The sequence below is a fragment of the Odontesthes bonariensis genome, chromosome 5 (genome assembly GCF_027942865.1).
Source record: "Odontesthes bonariensis isolate fOdoBon6 chromosome 5, fOdoBon6.hap1, whole genome shotgun sequence".
Lineage (NCBI taxonomy): Eukaryota > Metazoa > Chordata > Actinopteri > Atheriniformes > Atherinopsidae > Odontesthes > Odontesthes bonariensis.
This window is the reverse complement of record NC_134510.1, coordinates 3,043,711-3,058,255: the sequence shown is the minus strand read 5'-3', so window position 1 is coordinate 3,058,255 and position 14,545 is coordinate 3,043,711. Positions and strand designations below refer to the sequence as shown.

At 42.6% G+C, this 14,545-nt stretch overlaps 1 protein-coding gene and 1 long non-coding RNA gene across 3 annotated transcripts; both read right to left on the bottom strand.

Moving 5' to 3' along the window:
* Window positions 1-601: 601 nt before the first annotated feature.
* LOC142379613 (uncharacterized) lies at window positions 602-3,292 on the bottom strand. 2 transcript variants are annotated; one of them, XR_012769785.1, is made up of 2 exons: window positions 2,201-3,292; window positions 602-1,892 (listed from the first exon to the last, which is right to left on the bottom strand). XR_012769785.1 is itself a non-coding variant. In XM_075464663.1 (2 exons), the coding sequence occupies exons 1-2, from the start codon at window positions 3,022-3,024 to the stop codon at window positions 1,884-1,886; spliced, it is 780 nt and encodes a 259-aa protein (XP_075320778.1). In that variant the 5' UTR covers window positions 3,025-3,292; the 3' UTR covers window positions 602-1,883. The 2 variants fall into 2 exon arrangements, 1 of the variants encoding a protein (XP_075320778.1); XM_075464663.1 differs by having other exon boundaries at window positions 2,254-3,292.
* Window positions 3,293-11,760: 8,468 nt separating this feature from the next.
* On the bottom strand, window positions 11,761-13,112 carry LOC142380634 (uncharacterized). Its single transcript, XR_012769841.1, has 3 exons — window positions 12,945-13,112; window positions 12,056-12,293; window positions 11,761-11,785 (listed from the first exon to the last, which is right to left on the bottom strand). It is a non-coding gene; the product is annotated as an uncharacterized LOC142380634 (long non-coding RNA).
* Window positions 13,113-14,545: the final 1,433 nt, after the last annotated feature.

Sequence of the window (14,545 nt, the reverse complement as noted above, 5' to 3'; positions counted from 1 at the left end):
ATCCTTGACGGACTGACCTAGACACTGAAAATCTTTTTGTGGTATTTGGGAATAACATGACACAGCTACTAATATCTTTATAGAGCATTTTAATATAGGATACAAAATGTTCACCAAAACCGAAGGTTTGAAGAGATTTAAATAAAAATTGATGCTCTACACTATCGAATGCCTTGTAGAAGTCTAAAAATAAAATTAAAGCGTCTGAATCAACATATTCAGAGTAATCTATTAAGTCAAGGATAAACCTAATGTTGCAACTTATGTGGCGATTATTCATAAAGCCAGTTTGAGTTTCATGTATGATTTCACTTAAACCTTTTCTTAAACGCCTGGCGAAAATTAGTGAGAGTATTTTATAGTCAACATTGAGCAATGTTATTGGTCTCCAGTTATCCAATAGAAGGTGGTCTTTGTCTGGTTTGGGAAGCAAAGTTATTATGCCTTGTTTCATGGTTGTGGTCATTTCTTCATTATTTGTACATTCTTTCAGCATTTCAAAAAGAGGTCTTTCAATTATTTCCCAAAAGCACTGGTAAAATTCGACAGGAAGACCGTCCATTCCTGGAGATTTACCTTTTTTCATTTTGTTTAGAGCTTCAAGGATTTCAACTTTAGAGATAGGTTTTTCGCAATCCAATTTAAAATTATCTGATATTTTGGGAGTAAATTCTTTAACATTATTAATAAATTCTTCACCTTTTATTGAATTATAATTAGAGCTGTATAGGTCAGAATAAAATTGAAAAGCGTGATTTGCTAAATCAGTTGGGTTGGAGGTTACAGAATTATCTATTTTTAGAGATGTGATATTATTCCTCTTGTAGTTCCTTTTTTCTAGGGCGAAAAAGTAGCTTGTATTCTTCTCACCTTCCTCTAACCATTTAGCCCTGGAGCGTACAAAGGCTCCCTTGGTCATATTAATATATAAACTATCTAAATCATCTTTCAATTTTATCAGTTTAATTTCTTCCTCTGGAGTAGGGGAACTTTTGTTTATTAGGATATTTAGTTCTTTCATGATTTCAGATTCTTTAAGATTGCTGCGTTTTTTCATTTCTTTACTGTGTCTAATAGCTGATTCTCTGATTTTAAATTTAAAAAATTCCCATTTTTGTATATTACTAAGTTCTTTTTCATTGAAAATATTCCCAGCAATTGCTTTGACTGAGTTACAGAAAGCTTCATCTTTCAGTAAATTACAATTTAATTTCCAGTAACCACGCAGTGTTGCTTTTTGTTTTAGAGGATTAGTAAAGGAAATGACTATCATTTTGTGATCTGAAAAGGGGGCATAACTATGTGATATTTCGGAAACATATTGCATAGTGTAAGAAGATATTAACCACATGTCTATTCGAGATTGTAAAGAACCACTAGCATTACTCCATGTACACTCTTTTTGGTAAGGGTGGATATATCGCCAGGCGTCTATAACATTAAGTTGCTCACCTAAGTGTGATATCACTTTAAATCTTGAATTGGAAGATATTCTTGCTGGTACTCTGTCCATTAAGTCATCAGCTGCATCATTTAGGTCACCGCCAATTATTAAGTGGGCCTCTTTATATTTCTCTTTGAGCTTCAAAAGTTTTGCTGTCAGTTGGACAATCATATTTTTTGCTAGAGCATTGTAATTATAACCATAAATGTTATTCACCACCAGAATCACATTGTTTACTCTAAGCACTAAAATAATCCATCTACCTTCTTCAGATAAGTGAGATTCTATAACATCCCCTTTAAATTTATTAAACAGAATAGCTACTCCTGCTGAGTTGTTAGAACCATGACTTAAATAAATCTGGTCTCCCCATTGACTTCTCCAGAATTTACGATCATCTTCACAGGAGTGTGTCTCTTGTAGAAAAAGTAAATCGGCGTTAGACCTTCTGCAAAACAAAAAAATTGCCTTTCTTTTGGTAATATTGCGTATACCATTGACATTAAGAGAAAGTACTTTAAGGTTGATGAAATTGTTGGTCGCCATAAATAAAAAAAATAAAAATAGCTGGATGCCGACTAACTTGAACAATCAAAAAGAAAACAACAACAAGAAAAGAGCTTTTTATAAAAACTCTCTACCTTTGGAAAAAGTTAGAAAAACTCTGAACATTATGAGTATCAGGCATATAAAATGTGCTGTTTTGAGGCCATAACATTACTTGTAATGAGCTTTCTTAATATTCTTTTTTTTTACTTTTAATAAGCATCATGGTCTTCAGAGCTGGCTTTTCACGCAGTGAATTTTACCCCATCGATGAAGACGATCGGCCCTTGCCATCTGGTTTTCTTTCCATCCTTACGTGCCTGTTCGACTAAAGGCCACAGTTTGTTTCTGCAGTCTTTCTCGAAGCGGGTCAGGTCTTCGGCCATACGGAGGTTCATCTTCTTCAGGATGTCAGCGTTGCGTGATTCTCTCCAAATCTTAATCCTGAAGGTCCGCATGTTGAACTGGATGATGACTGGACGCGGTTTGTTATCATCCCTCGGGCGTCCCACTCTGTGTACCGTGTCAACCAGGAACCCCATCTTACTTTTTTCATCCGGTGCAATCTGGCTCAATATTTTGAGGACTTCATGCCTCACATCTTCGTTTTCTTTTTCTGGGAGGTTGATGAGGCGCAGATTCCATCTTCTGCTGTATCTTTCTCCTTCTTCGGTTTTTTCTTTCAGTTCGTCCACTCTTTTATCCAGCGTTATCACTTTATCCTCCGTTTCTTTAGCTTGAAAATTAAGCCCTTTCATTACTTCTTTTGCCTCTTTAATGTCCGCAGTGTTTTGTTTCATTTGCTGCTCAAAGACGGAAAAACCCCGCTTTAACTCACGTATGGCTTGGAGGATGTCGGAGTTAGAAACCGTGTCCTTCTCCTTGTTTTCTCCACACAGTTTCTTCGGGTTTGGACTTTTGCTGGGAGTCTCGGGAAGAGGAGAACACAAGCCGTAGAAACTCTCCTCTGGCTCCATGTCCATCACCAGATTTCCTTTTGTGACTTCTTTTTTTTTTGCGTCTCTCTTTGTCATTTCGGCTCACTGGTGCAATGTTGGTGTTAGCTTCGTAGGCTAGCTTGTAGCTTAGTTGACGCACGTGTCAGGAGAGTTAATGTCCATAGGTCGTCACTCGTCAGAATCTTCAACCTATTATCAAAACTCTTCTATCCTTGTTTGGTTGGTGTTTAGCCGTTTAACAAGCCGTTCAAACCGTTGGCCTCGTCAAATTATCATCAGATACTCGTTAATGCTGCAGAGCTTCGCACTTACACGTCTGCTGCAGTCGCCATCTTGCGCGACCCCCCCGCGGATCAAATGCATGCCACCATCCGGTCTGCCCGGGTGACGTATTTATCCGGGTTGAAAACCGGATAACCCGGATTTTGTTACAGCTCTAGTCGTTCAAGCTTTTCAATTTCACCCAGAGTCTGATCCAGATGGAGAAGAAGTTGAAGAAGTTGAAAATCAGCGACTACAGCAGGACGTCTCTGAATGGTTAGTTAAGTATTTCGCCATTAATTTAGTTTGTTTTGCTTATGTGTTGTTACAGATATTATCATGTGGGCTTAGCTTATATCAGTAATCTTTGTCATAAAAAAGAGCTATGCAGCCTTCACATCCATGTAAATCATGTTGCACATTACTCATGATTTATTCCTGAAGATAAATGTTCACCATATGAAAAAAAATATTTGATTTACTCCAGAGCACATTTGATGTTTACTTACTCAACAGCCACAAGCTAGACACTAACAAGCCATTATACCTTTTTATGTTGTTTATATCCACCTACATTTTTTACATAGGTGCCATTGTGGAAAATGTGCAACTATGCCCACAGAAGTGGAGAATATTTGCTGCCTTGAGATACCACAGGTAACATTCTCACCACCTCACTGGAAAATAATTGGTCTCTTCTTTAGGCAACTAATTTTGCTAATAAATGTCACTTACCGTTTCTAATTCTAAAAAGGTTACTACACGACTTCGGGAGGTCGAAGAACAGCTCCCATGCATGGTAGACCATCCTGGATTGGAGCCTGTCTGCCTAAATGTCTACTGTCATGAATATGCCAGGCTGGGTCTTATGTTTAGGTCTTTTATTAACAACTCATTCAAACACATTCGTTGACATGCTCCTAACCTAGCATCTTCACGAATACAACTAACTCCCAGAAGTCCAAGCTTCACGTAATGACGTAATGACGTAACCAATATTGTGCGTATGACAGATGAACATTACATCGCATCACATCTACCCCTAAGTTAAGTCAATCATTCCCATAAAATCAATCACCTGTTTATAACTAAAATTCCCAGCATATTTACTTTAAAAATAAATCTGTAATAAAGCACAACATAAATGGCTGGTTGTTACTTCAAATCTTTGTTACTGTTGTTCTTGCTTCTTTCATTTAGGTACCATTAAACCAATGAACTCATTAATGAACTGTTTAACTCATTAACTCAAGTAAGTTGTCACTTGTCAAAACACTGCAACATAAACTCATTTTGCATTCTTGTTACATTTCTCTTTTTTTTTTTTCTTTCAATGTTTTCAAGGGGAGCCCGGGTCACAGGACCTGGCCTGGCTCTGGTCACTAGTCTCTGATGCAGTGACCTTTTCTGATGACCCCGACACTTCCTGGATGTGTCTGCGGTTCCGGCGGGCGAGTGTCCCATGGTCTGTTTGGACGTAGTAGGACCTGGGCTCAGGTGCCTGCGCGATGACTTTTGCTGGAGTCTTCCAGCCTTTCTCTCCATCCAACTTGATGTTGACGTGTTGACCTGACTGTAGTACAGGTAAGGGACGTGCTGAGTGCCGTCTGTTGTAAAAGAAACGATAGGCACTTTTGGCTTGTTGGTCTTTAATCTTCACAGCATCGTTGTCAACAGGACTCGGAGCCAGCTGTGCAGGTAGCACGGGAACTGTTGTCCTGATCTGTCGTCCGATGGCGAGTTGTGCTGGACTCTGACCTGTTCCGGTGATTGGAGTAGCCCTGTTGCTCATAAGGGCTAGGTGAGGTTCTGACTGCCGCAGGATACGCTTAGCTGTGGCAACACTCCGCTCTGCTGCTCCATTGGCTTGTGGATAATGGGGACTGGACTTTGTGTGTGTGAAGTTGTACTGCTCACTGAACGCTTGAAACTCAGCTGAAGTGAACTGGGTACCATTATCTGATACCAGCTCGAGGGGAATGCCCCACCTGACAAACATGCTTTTCAGGCGAGCAATCACTTGCTGACTGGTTGTGGTAGTCAGCTGTGCTATTTCAATGTCACGTGAGTAATAGTCCACAACAATGAGGTGCTGCTTACCATCTTGTTCACAGAGATCAGCGGCAATTCTTTGCCACGGACCACCGGGCAGGGGCGTGGTCATCAGTGGCTCACGCCTCTGCGTAGGCTTGTTCTTAAGGCAAAATCCACATTTTCTCACTGTTTCGGTGATGGCGTGGCCAATCCCTGGCCACCACACCGACATGCTGGCCATTCTGCAACACTTTGTAAGCCCCTGATGGCCATCATGTAGCTGGGACAGTACATCTGTTTGCATAGAGCGAGGAATGACAATTCTGTCATCATACAAGAGAAGTCCTTCTGCTTCTGACAATTGTGCCCTGGCAGCACGGAATCCGTGTAGTGAATGTGGAGTGCGTGCTAACTCACCTGGCCAGCCGGCTCTGGTGTAGCGAATGACAGTTTGGAGATCAGTGTCCCGGCCAGTGGCTGACCTGATCGCGTCCAGTCTGTCCCCTGTGATTGGTCTTGTTCCGATCACAGCTTGTACGTAGGCCTTGACCTTGTCCTCCGTGTCAGACATGTCTCTGTCTGGCAGAGGATTGCGTGACAATGTGTCTGCCACGACAAGTTGCTTCCCTGGGACATGCACGGCGTCAGCGTTGAATTTCATGAGACGCATCAGCAGCCGCTGGCATCTCACAGGTGCCTTGTCGAGGTCGTAAGAGTTTATGAGAGGGACGAGCGGCTTGTGATCAGTTTGTAAACAGAATTTCTCCATTCCCTGCAGATACCTGGTGAACCGCTCACATGCCCATACACTGGCGAGACACTCTTTCTCGATCTGGGAATACCGTCGCTCGGCTTCCGTCAGCGTTCTGGAACAGAAGGCCACTGGTCTGAGTCCGCTCTCCTGCTCCTGTAGCAACACAGCCCCCAGACCGTAGCTGCTGGCATCAGCACTGACTACGGTAGGTCTGGATGCATCGTAGTACGCCAGCACTGGTGTGGAGGTCAGCATTTTCTTTACCTCCTTGAACGCTTCCTCCTGTGCCTCTTCCCAAACCCAAGCAGTGTCCTTTTTCAGCAGGCTGTTGATGGGGTGCATGACAGATGAGAGGGCAGGGAGGAATTTCCCCAAGTAGTTGATCATTCCAATGGTCTGGTGTAACTCTGCCGTGTTGGTGGGGCTTGGTAGCTCTGTTATTGCTCTAACTTTGCTCACATCCAGCCTAATGCCGTCTTTCCCTATCACATGGCCAAAGTACTGGATCTCAGATTTTCCGAACTGGCACTTACTCCGGTTGAGCTTCAGTCCAGACGCTCTGATGGTCTCCAGCACCTTCCGCAGATTCTTGTCGTGGTCCTGTCTGTCCTTGCCGAAGATCAGGACATCATCCATGACCACCACGGTGCCTTCATGGTCTCTCAGGAGGGCACTCATCTTCTGCTGGAAAATTTCCGGGGCCGAGGTTATGCCAAATGGCAGCCTCCGGAAACAGAAACGACCCACCGGCGTGATGAATGTCATGAGCCTCCTGCTATTGGCATCCAGTGGTATTTGCCAAAATCCACTGGAAGCGTCGACAGTTGAAAACACAGTGGCGCCTGAGAGCTTTGGTGCGATGTCTTCAAGCGTGGGCAGGATGAACCGCTCTCTTTTCACTGCTTTGTTTAGTTTTTTCAAGTCCACACGTATTCTGGGCTTTTTGTTCTTTTTGATCACCGGCACCATGGGGGCGCACCAGTCTGTGGCTTCGTGCACCTCCTCTATGATGCCCAAAGACTGCATGCGCTTCAGCTCCTCTTCCACCTGAGGCAGGATCGGGAAGGGAAGGCGGCGGGGTGTGGCGAGGCTATAAGGAGTGGCATTGGGCTGGAGCTTAATTTTCACAGGCTCACACTTCAAAAGTCCAATATTTCCAAAGACATCCTCAAAACTTTCGATTCCATCCACTCTGCGAATCAGCCCCATTTCAGAAGCTATTCACCTACCCAGCAGGTTGGTGGTGAATGGGCCCCTCATCACATATATCCAGAAATTGTGGTTCACGCCACGTTTCTCAGTCTCTGCTAAGAATTTGCCTTTGCAGTCGAGCTTCCCACCAGGGCTAGTGAAAACTGCATTTGTTTCTTTCAAAACAGGGCGCTGGGGCAGGCTGAGCAATGTCTGTTCTGAAATCACAGTAATAGCTGCGCCTGTGTCAATCCTAAATTGCACGGTAGTCCCTTTAATTTGCAGATCTACGAACCACTTGTCCTCGTCGACATCGTTGTTCTCAGTAACGGCTCCTAAGAACCAAGAGCTGCCCTCGTCACTATCACTATTAGCCGCTGCCGCTGCCACTGCTCGCACTGCTTTTGTTTTGCACATAGCTTCAAAGTGTCCATTTTTACTGCATTTCCAGCACTGTTTGCCGTTTGCTGGACACGCCCCGAACTCGTGCACTCTGCCAAATCTCTGACATCCATTTCCTTGTTTCAGTTGCCCACTTTTAGCTTTAGCAAAACTTTGTTTTCTTTCTGTATGTTTGCATTGTTTTGGCTTACGTGTGACTGCGCTGACTTCACTCTCTGGGGATCGGGCGGTGAGGCTTTGTGCCTTGATGAGCTCTGACTGACGTGCCATGTTGATGGCTTTCTCTAAAGTCAAGTCCGGCTCCAGCTGTAGTTTTTGCGATATCTCCATGTCCACTAATCCGATGACAATACGATCCCGTATCTGTTCGTCTTTAGTCACCCCGAAGTCGCAATACTCCGCCAGTTCATACAAGTGTCTCACGAACGCCTCCACGCTCTCACCATGCCTCTGCGAGCGTCTGTGAAAGCATGCCCGCTTGTGGATAATATTCCGTTTGGGATTAAAGTGTTCGTCCAACTTTTTCATTGTTTCCCCATAGTAATCCTCGACATCTTCCGGAAAAGCAAACGTACTGAATATTGCCTCAGACTCCTTCCCCATCGCGTAGAGTGTTTACTTGAATTTCACCATCCTCTTTGTCGAGCTTCGTAGCGATTCTGTAGCGGGAGAAGCGTTGTCTCCATACCGGCCATGTGGACGGTTGGGTGAAGTCAAACGATTCCGGAGCATGAAACTTTGCCATCTCGTCGTCACTTCAGTTGGGTCTTCCTCCTCGCGGTCGATCACTGCTGCAGTCACTGGGCCACTTCTGACACCATGTCATGAATATGCCAGGCTGGGTCTTACGTTTAGGTCTTTTATTAACAACTCATTCAAACACATTCGTTGACATGCTCCTAACCTAGCATCTTCACGAATACAACTAACTCCCAGAAGTCCAAGCTTCACGTAATGACGTAATGACGTAATGACGTAACCAATATTGTGCGTATGACAGATGAACATTACATCGCATCACATCTACTCACTTCAAAATGCCAGCCAAATATACAGAGCAGACTATGGTCCTCTACAGTTCAGAGAAATACACCGGTAAATTGTGCATTGTTAGATAAGTTAATAACAGAAGTTTAGAGTTTTGACTTTTTATTCCAATAATTTATTTATTTTTTTACAGCGTGGGATGGGGTGGGGGGGACACAAAACAGACCAAATATGATCCATTGGTGCATAGAATATTTTTTTCACACACACAATGATACATTCAGAATTTACTATCTAAAATATCTGAATCAATTTTTCAGTCGCTACAGGTATCTCTCCTATCGCTGTTTTGTGAGCTGGTGCTGGGGCTTCTTGGGACGCAGAATCCGGGTTGTAATTCCAGCCCGTGTGGTCCTGCGCATCCGCTCGGAGTTTCCTGATGAGGAAGGCCACTATGTTGGGTTTAAACGGCCATGGCAATGACCTCCTCCTTGTCTGGCCTCTCATACTGCGCTGATAGGTCTTCTGGGACAGAGATGGCCAACAGCGCATCGTTGTATGGTGTCGGGTTAAAAAAAGACTTCATCGAAGATTAGGTCCATCATGTCAGAAACATAACCTGTATCATAAAGCACAAGCAGTATCTCCATTTAATTGGTTGAGTTTTGTTTTTACTGTGCATTTGTATGTAATCCATTTTTCTTCGAGAGAAATATATGTTCAAATTCCAAACAATGTGCATTTTAATTGATTTGAACCATTACCAAAGGTCGCCTTTGTCTTTACTGGTTTAGCTCTGCACTCTCCCTTCTGAGACTTTGGAAAGGAGAGTTTAAAGAGGGGTACACCTTCCTCCGTTTCGGCCTGTGGTCAATCCGCATTTTCATTGAAATGCATAGCAGCCAGGTAGAGTCTGGAAGTACAAGATAAAAATATTTGTTCATATTGACAGATATTTTAAACTAAAATTCCTAAAAGTATTGAGTAAAGATTTGTTTTACCTGCACAGCATTCCAATAAAGGGAAACACTACATTTTTTGGAGCAAAACGAAGGATGACTGCATGGAAATCCTCCAAAGATGACGTTTGGTGGTGGGGGCTCAGTTTTTCCACATCCTTCAGCGTTCTTTTCTTTGTCAGCAGAGACTCCAACTGGTAGAAAGCTTTAGTTGCTGCAAACAATAACAAAATATCTTATTAGAAAACAATACAGTAACAAATATCACAGCAATGACCTCGTTGTTTGCTGTTTTAACATTTTGCCTGCATATTGGTTGAGATACCTGCTTGGAGCCATTTCTTTTTGTCCGTTGTTGTGCGGATTGCATGCTCACACTTGGGGTAAAGAGGATTCTCATGCGTGTGGATATCTTGCACATGGTTGAGGATCGCGTTCCACTTGGCAATTCTCTCTGGCCCTGAGGTTGAATTAGCTGCAGTCCAGTATATGTGGTTGTTGATGCTTTTCATCCACTTGCTCAGTTTCTCAGTCTTTCATCTTACATAGGACTTCCAGTTTCTTTGAAATTCCTAAAATGAAAGCAAACAACATTCCACTTAGTAAAGAGTAAGAGTGACAACTATGCTGTAGCAATTCAAAAACAATTTCAAAGCATTTGATAATATTGACATAATGTCAGCATTTGACTGTCCAACATCATTGCTGTCAATTTTTCTGATGACACAGCAGTAGTTGACCTAATTTCTAAGAACAATGAGCAGGCTTACTTGAATGAGGTAGATAGACTTTCAAACTGTTGCCAAGACAACAACCTACTCCTATTGTTACCAAGACTAAGGAGATATATATAGATTTCAGGCAATACCAGCAGAAAGTCTACCAACCAGTCCAGATTAACGACTCTGAGGTGGAAAGAGTAGATCTTGGTGTTGATATTTCTGAACATCTGACTTTGACCAAACATGTTGATTCACTAGTGAACGCCAGCGTCTTTTCCACCTCAGATGCCATAAGTACTTTAGGTTACCTGAAAACCTGAAAAGTTACCTTTTGCGAAGTGCCACACATCGTAGTACTGGGTGATGTTTCTCTCCCTGAGGAACTTCTGCACTTGAGGATGACGATCGGTGACAATGCAATCCAGGTTGACGTCACGCGACTCGAGCAAGGCCAGACTCCTCGTCAGGCCCTCTTTCTCCATATAGCAGCTACCACCAACCTCGTTGCTCTGTCACCACAGAAAAAAAACACATTAGTAGACAATGTATTATGGACCTTGATTTTTAAATTACAACCAATAACCCCTTTACAGAGTCAATTTCAACAACTCACCTGGACCAACTGAATGTCCACAACGGTGTTTGGAGATCCATCATGGTGTAACTCCCATATTTTGCAGAGTGACCTGTTAAAAATTGGGTTTAAATAATGACACTTGGAATTACTATTCAATACATATTATGTATTCTTATATTTAGGTGTAATTCATAACTTCACATAACAACACACTGCTTAGAGCCATCAGACCTGGTCCCTGGCTTTTGTGTGTCTCAGAGCCAGCACTATTACACTCTGATTGCTGGCCTTTGGCTACAGATAGTTGGAGCTAAAGACCTTGATAAAACCACCCCCTGCCTGCTGTCATTCCTTTGAACTTCAAACAATATCACTGTACAAAATACAATACTTCAGTCAAGTAACAATACCTGGAGAATCAGCCCTCATGTCACCACCGAGTATGACTTTTTCCTCCCGAGTAAGCCGCTGCAGATTCACATCCTGTGTGACTTTCCAGTGGTGAATAACTGCAGGTTCAATGAAGGCTCTGGCATGCCGGCGAAATGTTTCATACCGAAACAACTCCAGCTTCATTGCCTTGAAGACCTGGGTGTGGAGGAGAGAAATAATACATGTAATTTGATATGAATACAAGTATTTCAGTTATGGTATCTACAGTTGCACATACTTTACCTTTTCTATTTGTATGAAAGATGCACCACTCAGGTGCACAGCGGCAGAAAGGTGCAGGTTTCCAGCTGGCGTGCTACCCAGGATAGGCTGGCTATTCCATTGTCTTCTAAATGTGCAGTGGGGACACCGCTGCTTTACAGACAGGAATGTCCCCAGCCTTTGAGTCTTCACATCACATGCCCGTGTGCAGACCGGACATGCATTAAACAACTGCATGATGCAGTTCTCGTACACTATGTACTTTTTGATGTGTGTGGAAGTGGAGGACTCCTCTCTATATAAAACCACAAAGAAAGCAAAACACATTTTGAGTTAATCAGATTGAGCTTTCATCTGGACAGTACTTTAAACCAGCACACTCCTTGAAGCCGGATGAATAATCTGTATGCACATAAATAATCCTAAAAGTAATGGTATAAACAACAACAGTCTCACTGAGACCAATCCTTCATGTTGGAATGCCATACAATTTAAATAAAAATTATGAAAGTTCTCACAATCCCTACATTTTCTTCACACTCACACACAGATAATGATAACTTACAGCCTCAGTGTAGAGTTTTCGGACGCTGTGACAGAGTCTGCAGGGTCATAAGTGGAATCCTGTCCCTTTGGGGTATCCACTAAAGAGCTTCCCTCCAATGCATCATCTTCCTGCTCCTCCTCAAGATCCAATCGAGGTCTTTTGGATGGTCTCTTTACTGGTGTTGATGACAGGAACAAAGGGTCTACATTGGACGTCCCAACACCAAAGTCTTTGCAGGAGACAGTTGCCTGGACACCTGCAACAAATATCCCCATTGTACCGTCAGGATGTATGTTTGTTTGATATGTCAAGTCATACATGTGTATGACATATGATGTATTCATACAGTGACAGCACTCTTCTAACCAGAGACCAATTTCACATGTGGGACAATAAAGTTAATCTCATCTTATTGAAGGTGGCTAGAACATACCTTCACTTCTTTTTTACTTTATTGCCAATAACGTATAGGCAATACAAACAAACACACCACACAGAAACAGACAAATAATAATAATAACAATATTATACATAAAACACACATATACAAATAAAATTAAAAATTAAAATAAAAATACAGAAAAAAAAAGGTTCACCTTGATTGCAAGCTTATGTTACATTCGTCTTATACAAATTATATGCTTAACCAATATAAAGAATGACAGGTGTCCATCTCCTAAGGAATAGGGGTAATTTTAACTGTAGGATGGCAGTCATATTTTCCATCACTTGGACTTGATTACACCTCTGTCTCCATTGAGCCACTGTAGGAGGCTCAGGCTGCATCCAACGCATTGTAATAATTTTTCTTGGGATCATTAGTAAGACATGCAAAATATAACACTGGTCTTTAGTAAAGTTTTGTTCTGTTGTTTTCTCAAGCAAAATAAATACAGGGTCAAAATACCTTCACTTCTGATGTGGGCCTTCAAAGTCCTAAAGGATAGCTGTGTGGCTACAGTATGTGTTTCCAGTTGGTCTGTCTGGCAGGCAACATCCCTTGAGAGAGGCAGCTGAATAAAAGCACTTGATGTGCTGGCCTGTGTAGATACAACAAGGTCAAATTAGTACAAGTTATTACTTTGTATGCAAGTTTGAAGACTTAGCCCTATGCTAATCGCGATTTTGACATTCTCAGCTGATTGCTCTGGTTTGCAAAGATGGACGTAGCGCTAGTCATTTTAATCAGGGGAAAGGCAGATATCGTGCGCGCCATAACACCAACAGCAGGACGGCTATCAAAACAACAAATAAGTACACAACACTCGCATTACAGTAAATGAGGTGTCCACTCGCATACCTCATGCTATTTCGACAATGACTGAGCTATTAGCTGCAGAGCTAACGATACTTTCAAGACACTTTCTTGTGGTAACAAGCTATTTAACTATACTGTACATACATAAAAGCAACACAATTATAGAGCGTTAAATTACTTACTTGTCCGAGGTCTGTAGTTGGGCCAAAGAGAGTTGGTACTGATCCAGGGTTAATTTTAAGACGTTCGGCAAGGCCAGCTCGGTATTAGCCCAAGTTTTGGAAACAATCCTCCGTGAAATGTTTGGCGCACTCTTCTGTTCTTTTGTCACTTTCCCAGAAAAAACTAAATCTGTCCACTGGCTCTTTAGGGGTTCTGATGCAGGAGCTTTAAAAAGATTTTTTAGATCCGTTGTACATCCATGTACAGAGCAAATGTTATGCTTTCGATCAGCCATGGTGTGTTAGATATCCTACGCAGAAAAATCAAGATGGCGTTGCGCAGACTTTCAACTGATTTTACAATGAGCTGGCCAAAGAGCTGTGGGCGGGGAAAGGCAGTTTATTGGCTCTGGGTGGAAACAACCTCCACGTCATAAGCGGCGGCTTTCTCGATCAGGCCTTCTGCATGGTCACATTTCCAAAGGCGGAGAATAATTTCCAGTGCATGGTTTAGGTCTATCGTCATTTTTAGACAATGGGGGACCGCAGGCAGGCTAGAGGAACTCATATTAATGTTAAACAACCTTAAAAAGTGAAAATTTCATGCCATGGGACCATTAAAGGTAGAATAACGCAACAGCGCCCCCGGCTTTGAAGGTAGAAATGCGGCAATGCTTTCCCGGCCTCAATGGGTTAAATTAGGTTGGTGTTGGGGGCTAGAGGGAGGATCCAGGTGAACTGGAGTCTCTGAGGACAGGAAGATGATTAGTAAGAGTTTGAGTGTGAGAGTTTATCCAGATAATGATCAGGTTTGCTCTTGTAGAATCCAGGTGGGTATAGCTGGCTGTGGTGCAGAAGTCTTGAGTCCGCAGTGGGCCGAACAGGCAGGTAGGTGTGGCTGGTGGATAGTCGTGGCGTCCACATTGAATGCTGAGACGAACTCTCGGAAGCTAGAGCCAGGAAAACAATGGAGAAGATGGCTGGAGACACAAGGAGGCAGCCAATTGAGGTATTAGTACAAGTAAGAAGTTAACTTACACATATTTTTTCTGTGTTTAATGAAAGAAAACACTCAAACCCTTATCTTTA